Source organism: Silene latifolia, unplaced genomic scaffold (genome assembly GCF_048544455.1).
Source record: "Silene latifolia isolate original U9 population unplaced genomic scaffold, ASM4854445v1 scaffold_177, whole genome shotgun sequence".
NCBI lineage: Eukaryota > Viridiplantae > Streptophyta > Magnoliopsida > Caryophyllales > Caryophyllaceae > Silene > Silene latifolia.
Window position 1 is genome coordinate 228,554 of NW_027413149.1, and position 10,041 is coordinate 238,594.

The 10,041-nt window shown below is 34.7% G+C and overlaps 2 protein-coding genes across 2 annotated transcripts; both read right to left on the bottom strand.

Moving 5' to 3' along the window:
- Positions 1-1,403: 1,403 nt before the first annotated feature.
- Positions 1,404-5,979, bottom strand: LOC141638091 (DUF21 domain-containing protein At2g14520-like). Its single transcript, XM_074447525.1, has 10 exons — positions 5,956-5,979; positions 5,643-5,750; positions 4,629-4,730; positions 4,466-4,549; positions 3,960-4,073; positions 3,741-3,831; positions 3,393-3,531; positions 3,169-3,256; positions 2,459-2,532; positions 1,404-1,802 (listed from the first exon to the last, which is right to left on the bottom strand). Exons 1-10 carry the CDS (start codon positions 5,977-5,979, stop codon positions 1,601-1,603), a joined length of 1,026 nt encoding a protein of 341 aa, XP_074303626.1. The 3' UTR covers positions 1,404-1,600.
- Positions 5,980-7,832: 1,853 nt separating this feature from the next.
- LOC141638092 (aspartic proteinase nepenthesin-1-like) lies at positions 7,833-9,170 on the bottom strand. The gene has a single exon (XM_074447526.1). It carries the CDS (start codon positions 9,168-9,170, stop codon positions 7,833-7,835), a length of 1,338 nt encoding a protein of 445 aa, XP_074303627.1.
- Positions 9,171-10,041: the final 871 nt, after the last annotated feature.

Consider the following 10,041-nt stretch of genomic DNA (forward strand, 5'->3'; position numbering starts at 1 on the left):
CGAAACAATTATGATTCACAAAATAAGAAAAAGAGCAAAATAGGTGATTTCGACCATTTTATGACCAAATTTCACAATATTACAAAAAAGAGGAAAATAGGCGATTTTGACCATTTATGACCAAGTTTCACAATATAAGGCCTAGAATTCACGAAACAAGGTCTACGATTCACAAAATAATAAAAAAAGCAAAATAGGTGATTTCGACCATTTTGTGACCAAATTTCACAATATTACCTTCTATTTTCACAAAACAAGCTCTAAGATTCACAAAATAAGGTATAGGATTCACAAAATAATAAAAGGAGCAAAATAGGCGATTTTGACCATTTATGACCAAGTTTCACAATATAAGGCCTAGGATTCACGAAACAAGGTCTATGATTCACAAAATAATAAAAAGAGCAAAATAGGTGATTTCGACCATTTTGTGACCAAATTTAACAATATTACCTTTTATTTTCACAAAACAAGCTCTAAGATTCACAAAATAAGGTATAGAATTCACAAAATAATAAAAAGAGGAAAATAGGCGATTTTGACCATTTATGACCAAGTTTCACAATATAAGGCCTAGGATTCACGAAACAAGGTCTATGATTCACAAAATAAGAAAAAGAGCAAAATAGGTGATTTCGACCATTTTATGACCAAATTTCACAATATTACCTTCTAGTTTCACAAATCAAGCTCTTAGATTCACAAAATAAGGTATATGATTCACAAAATAATAAAAGGAGCAAAATAGGTGATTTTGACTATTTTGTGACCAAATTTCACAATATTACCTTCTATTTTCACAAAACAAGCTCTAAGATTCATAAAATAAGGTATAGGATTCACAAAATAATAAAAGGAGCAAAATAGGTGATTTTGACCATTTATGACCAAGTTTCACAATATAAGGCCTAGGGTTCACGAAACAAGGTCTATGATTCACAAAATAAGAAAAAGAGCAAAATAGGTGATTTCGACCATTTTATTACCAAATTTCACAATATTACCTTCTAGTTTCACAAAACAAGCTCTAAGATTCACAAAATAAGGTATACGATTCACAAAATAAGAAAAAGAGGAAAATAGGCGATGTTGACCATTTATGACCAAGTTTCACAATTTACTGGTAAACAAACTCATATTGATAAACTGACCTTACGGACCCGTTGTCTGCGAATTTATTAATCAGTGGTAGCCTTGGTAGGCTATGTTATTAATTATAGCTATAGTGTTGAGCACAGAAAATTTAACTAAAAACTAATTGAAATTCATGATAACTTGAAGGAGAAACTTCTATGAGCAAGCTTGAGTTACTAGCTCAAGTTTGATGAGCAAATTTGGAAGATGGCTAATCTTAAGTCTTAACTTCACCAAGTCAGTAAGATAGCATATGTTAAGTGCCTTCATGAAGTGTATAATGACTTATTGAACATCGGCTCATTTGTTTTGACAAGAGTTTCCTTGGGTGCTAGCACTAAAAAATGCTTTTTTTTTGTTGGTACATAGCACTCAAAAATGCTTTGACAAGCCTAGACCATAGACGTCATATATATTGAGGTCAGGAAAATCCCATTTGTCAAATAAAATGAATTTCAGATGGAGTCTATTGTGCAAAATTCCAGGAGTTCCAACGGTCAAGCAGATCATCAGACTGGAAAACAGAAATCCACAACATACCCTCTGCCTGATCTCCATTGGCATACGGTATCAATGATTTGTTCAATTGTCTTGTAACAACTGCGATGTGGCTATGCCCTTTCTGAAACTCATTCAAGATGTCATACAACGGCATTAATTCAGGCACCCTACAAAAAAACAAGTTTGTCAGCTTGCATCGGAGTAATGCTATCTAATTTCCTTATACAATGAATCCAAAAGTGAGGATACCGGAAGAACTACAAATCAGTTCACAGGCACTCCTTATAAGTCGATAAATAATGACTAACTTAGAAGAAAAAAAGGTTCAACCAGAACAACAATCTGATCTTGACTAGAACTAAACTCAAAATAACCCCAATAGAGGTCCACGACTCCACGCCTGCCTTTTTGACAGGATCACCTGAATCTTAAGGCCTACAAGTAGTTACTTTGAGAAGTAAAATTCTCATCTCACTGTAATAAAGATATAGGTCAAATCAATTCAGAAGCTCAAGTGACCAGATAATTAAAATGTCAAAACTGCCATTGCTTATTGCTAAATCGGAGATTAAAAATGCCAGCCTGTGCAATGCTTAATCTAAAGTGATCCATTTCATCCTGATGATGTTCAATTCATGTTATACAAGTACACACAACGATAGCAAACAAAGAATTTAATCAATAACCTATCCTGTAATGCATCTATAGCATCAGCATCGTCCAACCTATTGCATTCGCATAACGTCTAACGTCATTCATCATTCATATAAGCATGTAATCTCCTAAGACAGGAATCATAAGTCATATCCACAAAGGCACAAACCTAGGAATCTTGCGAATTGTTACACTCTTTACAGGCACCTCATCTTCTGGGTCAACAGTTAGAAGATTTTTCACCTAAAATAAACAATAAACAGTCATGAACTCAATGCCAAGTAAAAGGAAATAGCAAATATGTGACACTCAGCTGCGAACGAATAATAATCATCTGAAACTGTCAGTGATAGTGATAGGTAAATTCATGTGAAGAATGGAATTAGAAAAAAAATATAGATAACTTTCCAAATGACGACGATGAAAATTTAATCGAGAATTCTGATTGTCTGTTGCTTCACAATAAAAAGAAGTGAAAACATTTTAGCTTTATTCCGTCATATTTCAGAGCCAAAAAAAAATGTTAGTGCACTCTGAAAATTTGCCACGCTAACAAACAAACAAGCAGGCTAAACTAAAGTGCACGTCGAAATGATAACAGTATCCTGATCAGGAGAACACAACAATAAAGTTATTATCAATATGAGCGTTGAGTGTATTAGAATTAACCACGGAGAACTGTCAAGTCCTAGCCCTAAGATCATTAGCCTGTTTTTTATGAACACATGACGTGCACCATTTAATATTGAATAAGCAACAAGCATCTGCATTAAGCTAATGCAGTTTAGCACGACGGCCAGAATAAAAGAACCATACAATCAACAATTGACAAAAATTGAATGATAGAAAACCCAATGCTAACATCGACACTAAACTTACCAGGATACATCCGATAATGTTGGTCTGCTCCTCATAATAGACTGGAATTCGGCTATGACCGTTATCCATTATTGAGTTCATCAAGTCCCTATACAGAAGAGCATCCATAAGCTCAAGAAAGTATAAAATTTATTTTTGTTTTGAATGCTGAAGTTGATGTTGCTGAACTACAAAATTATATATGTTTTTAAGTGTCAAATCAAGGCTGCTCAAAATTTTTGAACCTATCAAGTTTGCCATTGATGTCAATCGAAAATATATCAGCTATTGGAGTCATTGCATCACCAGCTGTCTTCTCTGTTAGTTCCAATGCTCCAGCGATAATTGTAGTTTCATCATGAGTTAATTCCCCACCTTTCCCAGCTTGGGTAGCACCATGATAGGATCACAGGAAATGAAGCACAAAAGGATAACCATCAGCAATGCAACAGAACAAGAGCAACTAAACAAGGTCATGTATAAATTTATGATGATAATATGTTGATCAAACTTCAACTTAATCCCAAGTTCTAAAGATTCTGGTCCAACATGTGCAGAACGGAAAATTGATCACTTACAGACAGACAAATTACATACCTCGTTTCCATGCAGATTCACAAGTGTCTTCAGCTCAGCCCTGCGGAAAAGAGCTTTATGTCCATGCCCTAGAAGTAAATCCAGCAGCTGTGAACCAATCAAAGTACATATAATCAATAAATATTGTAGGCCACGCAAAGGAAAATATTCAAGAAAGGCCATATCACATTCAAGACAAAAGCGAGTGCACATCAAGGATATAAGTAAGCTCCCACCTTGCTTATGAGGTAGGCAATAGGAAAACAAATCCAAACAAGTACACGAACAAAAGGAGCAACTGTTGCACCAATCGCCAAACCATAGCGAGAACAAAGTGATTGTGGTATAATCTGCAAGTGCAAAGAACATAAGCAAATTATGGAATAGCGAGAATAGACTGATTGTGATGACACAAGAAAAACAACTTCAATACTTCAGCAAAGTAATATGTTCATGTACTCAACCGGACTAGAACTTTTTTAAATTATTACTGTGTATATCGCAAAGCAAACTCCGCTCTAAGAGTCTACAGCATTCACCATTGAAAACATAGATAATGGAGAAAGGATATGGTAGGCATTAGGTGAAACAAACACTCCCTCCGTCCCAATCATTTGTTTACCTTCTTTATTATTTGTGAGGTATTGTAATCAAAGATAAACAAATGATTGGGATGAAGGGAATAAACCTTTTATGAACAAGAATCAAAACGATTTAGCACAGCAAGAACTTATCCACTGACCTCGCCAAACAAAAGTATTAATGTCACTGAAATGAGGATGGCACCCCAAGCTGTAACCAAACTATCCAGGAAAATTGGGAGTGTCTGAAAAAAGATCGCACAATCATAACCTACATACATTATTAGAATGATGGAATATTATTGCATTCCTGGAAGAATTTACCTCCATGGCGGCAGCATTGCAGATAAGCAAGGTACAAAGTAGTAAATGCTGATTCTTAACAACCGGCAATATTTTCTCTATTATTAGAATAACACAAAACATCTATCAGGGCCAACCATATTAAGTGCAATAGATTCTAAAATAATAAAGGATGTGCTAAGAATGACATGAGTCCAATTCAAATCCCACAGACAAGCAAGGAACAGGACTCGAAAGAAAGGCTTAAAATATCTCGTACTTAGACATAAGAGTATATACGGAGTACCCAACATTTTTTAGTTTCTAATCTAGGATGATGTCTAAAAGACCTTCATATCTACCAACACTAGACAAGAATCATTATATTAGCATTCCAAAATAAAACCTCAGTAGACTAACAAAACTTTTCAAGTCAAAAACCTGGTTATACATATAAATAGAAAGCTATGGCTTGCCGATAATAAGGCAAATGAAGGTAATCTACTTTTGGTCTATTCTTCACACTACCACAGATTCTACCAATGAAACCCCATCAACCTTGACAATAATTTTGACACCAGGTGATCAAGCATAGCTCAATACTACTTTCTACATCTCACGACTAAAAGATTATTCAGATGATTCAGTTATTACAAACTGAGAAGTTGATAGACGCTTGATTTTTAAGCAGTAATCTATTATATGCACACTAAATGCTGCTTATAAAGCATGTATACCTCTATAAATGAACAACTACCAAGACAAAAAAAAACAAGAAATAAGGACAAACCCCAAGATCTTATAAAGCCGACCTACTGAAATAATTTTCATGTCAAAGTTAGTTGCTTGCTAAGTTCCTATAGGCCTATTGTAGATTAATCTTTGCAACAATACATCCGTCAACAACAACATCAACATCAACAACAAAGTGAGTTCGATGCAAAAGAAAAAAAGGGAGTCCGATGACTCTACTGAGATTGCACCCTCAAGCAAAAGCTATAATACCGAAACCTAAAAGATAAAGAACAGACTGACAATTGCAAATAGCTAATTCACTTTATAATTGGTTGCAGATATCTCAAGAATCCTTAACTTATCAGCTGCGAAAAAGCTACTCCAGTTCACATATGGAATATTTGATACACTTAATATTTCTTCCCGCATCTATTAGGATTTTTCAGCAATATAAACATGACTTTTACAGCAATCTAAGCAACTGAACATCATTTTACATCTTATTTCGGCAATATACCTCACTTTAATAACAATTTCAGAAAGTTAACCACCATATTTCAATCATTTTTACAACAATTTTTCAACATAAAACATCATTTTTACAGCAGTTTCAGTAAGTAAACATCTAATTTACAGCACTTTCAGCAAGTAACCACATTCTTACAGCAATTTAAGCAAGTAAGCATCTATTTTACAGCATATATCAGAGATAAACATCACTTTTACAGCAATTTTCAGCATGAAGCACAAGTTTTACAACAATTTCAGCAAGTAAACACAAAATGAAAGCGAAAACTTAAAAAATGAAAGAATATCAAAAATCGTCATAATAATGCTATACACATCTTAAACTAGCTAAAATTATGGAAGCAAACATTAAATAGAAGAGACTACGGATAGAAAGTGAAGAGACGAAGCATACGAAGAAAAGGAACTAGAAAAAACAAGCTCGAATCGAAAACACACAAAATCAAGTAAATCAGTGAGCAAAATAGAAATAAAAGGGAAGGACCTTACAAAGAAGCGGAGAAATCGACGTCAATTGATTTTATGTGTTCATACGCTGCTCGATTATGATCAAGAACGATTAAAACCTGTATTAAAACAATTAATAAGTAATGAAAGTATAGTGATAACGGCAAAAACGAGATGAGTCAGAGAAGATAAAATGAAAAGTACCGATGAATTGAAATCAAAACTATTGAATCAACTGAAATCGATCATAACGGAAAGGAACATTTGAATAAGAGGAGAAATCGACTTCAATAGATTGCATGTGTTCCTACTGTGCTCGATTATGCTAAGAAACCGATCAAAACCTGCATAAGAACAGCGATAAATTAAGGAATAAATAAGTCCATTGAAAATTAGGGTGAAAAATAAGGAATGATAATGGAGGTGAAAATCTAAGTAAATTGAAATTAAAATGAGTTGATCGAAATTACCTAACTGGACGGATGATAACGGAGGTCCGAAAGTTCGGTGGTAATGGCGAACGAAGCTCACGTGTAATGGCGTCGAAATCTGAGTGAATGGCGAAGACGGAGCTCACTGTATTAGACGACTTGAAGAGAGAGAGTGAAGGGAGTAAATGTGACGGAGTAAATGTTTGAAGTGAGGGAAATTTGGAGTTTGTTGGGGGTTATATAAGGAGACATGTGTCAACAGAGGCACTTGTAGTTGTTTAATCCAATGGTTTAGGATGGGTACAACTGCCTCACCCTAAGAAGGGTGCCTCATATGGTTCAATTTGGGCGCCACCGGGTGACACCTAATTTGGGCGCCACCCTCTCATATGAGGTGAATGAGGACCCCTTCAATTAAGAATGGTTATGGGAGGGTGATACCCAATTTACCCTTTTAATAATATTTATAGATATTGCATTCATTTTGGAATCACCAACTTGCGTTAAAATGATCAACTTATCCTAATTACCATAGATTTGGTATTTAAAGGTAACTTAGAAAGAACCAAAACTTTTATTTAAAGGTAAACTGTCAAGTGTGATGCTGCTTGGAGAGAGGATAGAAGTTCTGGCATGGGGTGGTGCTTGTTGGATGGTAATGGAACCTTAAGGACTACTGCTCATGCTCGCACGTTTGCTTCATCTGCCCTGCATGCCGAAGGACATGCTGCTATCATGGCACTAAAATGGGCCTTGGATGAAGGCTATCTCCATATTAGACTTGTTACAGATTGTCTTATTTTAGTTATGCAAACGGTTTTAGCGAAGCGGAGAAGCGATTGCGTCTATTATTTGCATTATCCGGGATCTTAAGTCTCATCGCATCTCGTTTCCACTTTGTTGTTCTCTTAGTTATTGTCCTAGGGGTATGAATAGGATAGCTCATAATCTTTATAAAAGAAAAGCGCTTGTGTAGAAATCATGTATCTTTATGTATTCGTCAAAAAAAAAAAAAAAAAGAAAGAACCAAAACTTCTATTACGATTATATTATGATTTTTTCAATCCCTTAATTATTACAGAGATGTTGAGGTTTTTAACTCTTGTTAACAATCTTTAGGGACAAAAGACAACAACCTAGTCTTAACATCAAATAGGAACTGGAAATTGGTCTGTTGAAATGCCCCAAAAATTGAAGGCCCATCCTTTGAACCTGGTGTTGGTAACATTTGCAAACAAAACCCGTTCTTAACCGCGATATTACCAAATACATTACTTTTGTGAAGTAAAAGTTTAATTTCTCCAGTAGTGGTTCCTGGTGACTTTATGAAATTGAAAGTCACTGAAGGGTAAACTTGATCTTTTCCGTCAGGCACATCCGAGTAACATAGATCAAACATGTCGTTTGAACCCTTTTGTAGAGGCTCCCAGTTGTACGCTTTAAAGTGGTTTATTATCGCGTTCCTTAATTCTATATATGCCGTATTGGTTAGTACGGTGAATGGTGCACTTGGGTCAATAAAGAAACCTCTTGTGAAATCTCTGTCATCTAATAGAAAAACTGATGGGTTAATTGGTAGCCTATGTCCTTCTACGGTAATACCGGCCAAGTATAAATGGTACCGAGCTCTCGGGTTCATCGAGATTGTTTCTACGGTTTTTCCAACCCCTCCGTCTATTTGAGCGTCATCCCCAAAGTTGATAGTGCTATTTTTGCCATCGGACCGGATGCAGTAAGTGAAGCGACCTTTAATGTCCATGTCTAATTGAGTCATCATGGATTTTGGACCGATTCCAAGTCCATGGACCCCAGATATCATGTTATCGCGGCCATCTGCAAAACTAAGGTTGTGGTTTTTGACTCCACATCCGAATGCAATATTTGGAAAATATTCGGAAGAGTCGCTAAAACGAAAAGTATCCATGCCTAAGTACCCTTCTGTATGGCCTATCCCAAAATAGGCTTCGAATCCACACGATCCCTCATAATTGATTCTTGGACTACATCTTGTATCTTCAACGTCCATTCGGGAATATGTACTCGAATTTTCAACCTTAAACGAAGTTTTTAAGTTGAAGCATGCTTCACAATCGGCGCACTGGATCCAAGTTAAATCCGCCCAAGTGTCAAGAATGACAAGAGGGGAGAAAGGGGGATCGGAACTTCCAAAGGTCAATTGAGTTACAAAGTAACTATTTTGAACATTCATAAGAGTTGAGCGTATCGATTCGAGACCCAATTTTGAATTTCTATTGTTAGCATAGAATGCTCGAGACAAGGATATGTTACGAAGAAAGTGTTGTCGCTCTTTCGAAGTAAAACTTGTAGGTAATATTTGTAAATGGTGTGAATCTATTGGAAATATGTCCATGGAAAATGCATTTCCTTGGTAAAGCATGGAAATGACATGGAGTAGTAGATGTAAAAGATGAGTTAGCGTCATTTTGCTTATCTTCACTCTTGAATATTTTCTTTGGTTTTGTATGTATAAATACATACATTTATGTTTGGATATGATGTTCATATAGTAATGTTTGATTCTGTTTGATACATTTACTCGTGTGTGATTTATTAGCTAAAATGTTCCAAAACAGATATCAATTGCTTGATAATATCCCAAAATAATGCATCTCATTTTATTATAAATTAATTACGGTTTTTGTAACGTGTGCTCGTTAATAAGTTAATTAAACAATAATTATTAGGAGTATATCATGAAAAATTGATACACAGCCTCATATTTACGATAATAAGTTAAATAATCTTGTAATTTTTTTCTCTACTTAGCTTATTAATATGTACCCAAGTCCCAACATATTTCGATAAGTAAAATGTAATATGTTATTCTAATATGAAAACGTGTTCTGAAATAGGCCAGGTAATATAGTCATAATAGCAAATGTTATTGAGAACATGCCAGGTAATATTAGTCATAATACCAAATGTTATTGATATTAAGAAAAATATCTTCGTTATATATTACTTTAATTAGCAATTAGTTTTAAACCCGTGCAAAATTGCACGGGTATGTATTTAGGTCGGTATGAATGTTATTTTTTGATGAATATTTTAGTTTCCATTTCTATTATAATTATAATAGTTGTAAATCCGTGATCTACATGATTAATGTTTACACATCTTTCAAAGACGTGTTGTAATGCAATGATTTAAGCTAAAAAAACATAATATACCATTGTAAATACAATTTGCAAATATAAAAAACTTTACAACCCGAATAAAGGAAAAGAATTTGAGAATCTACTTTAACATACGCAAATTATTCTAAAAATTTGACATGATAGACTACATTAGTA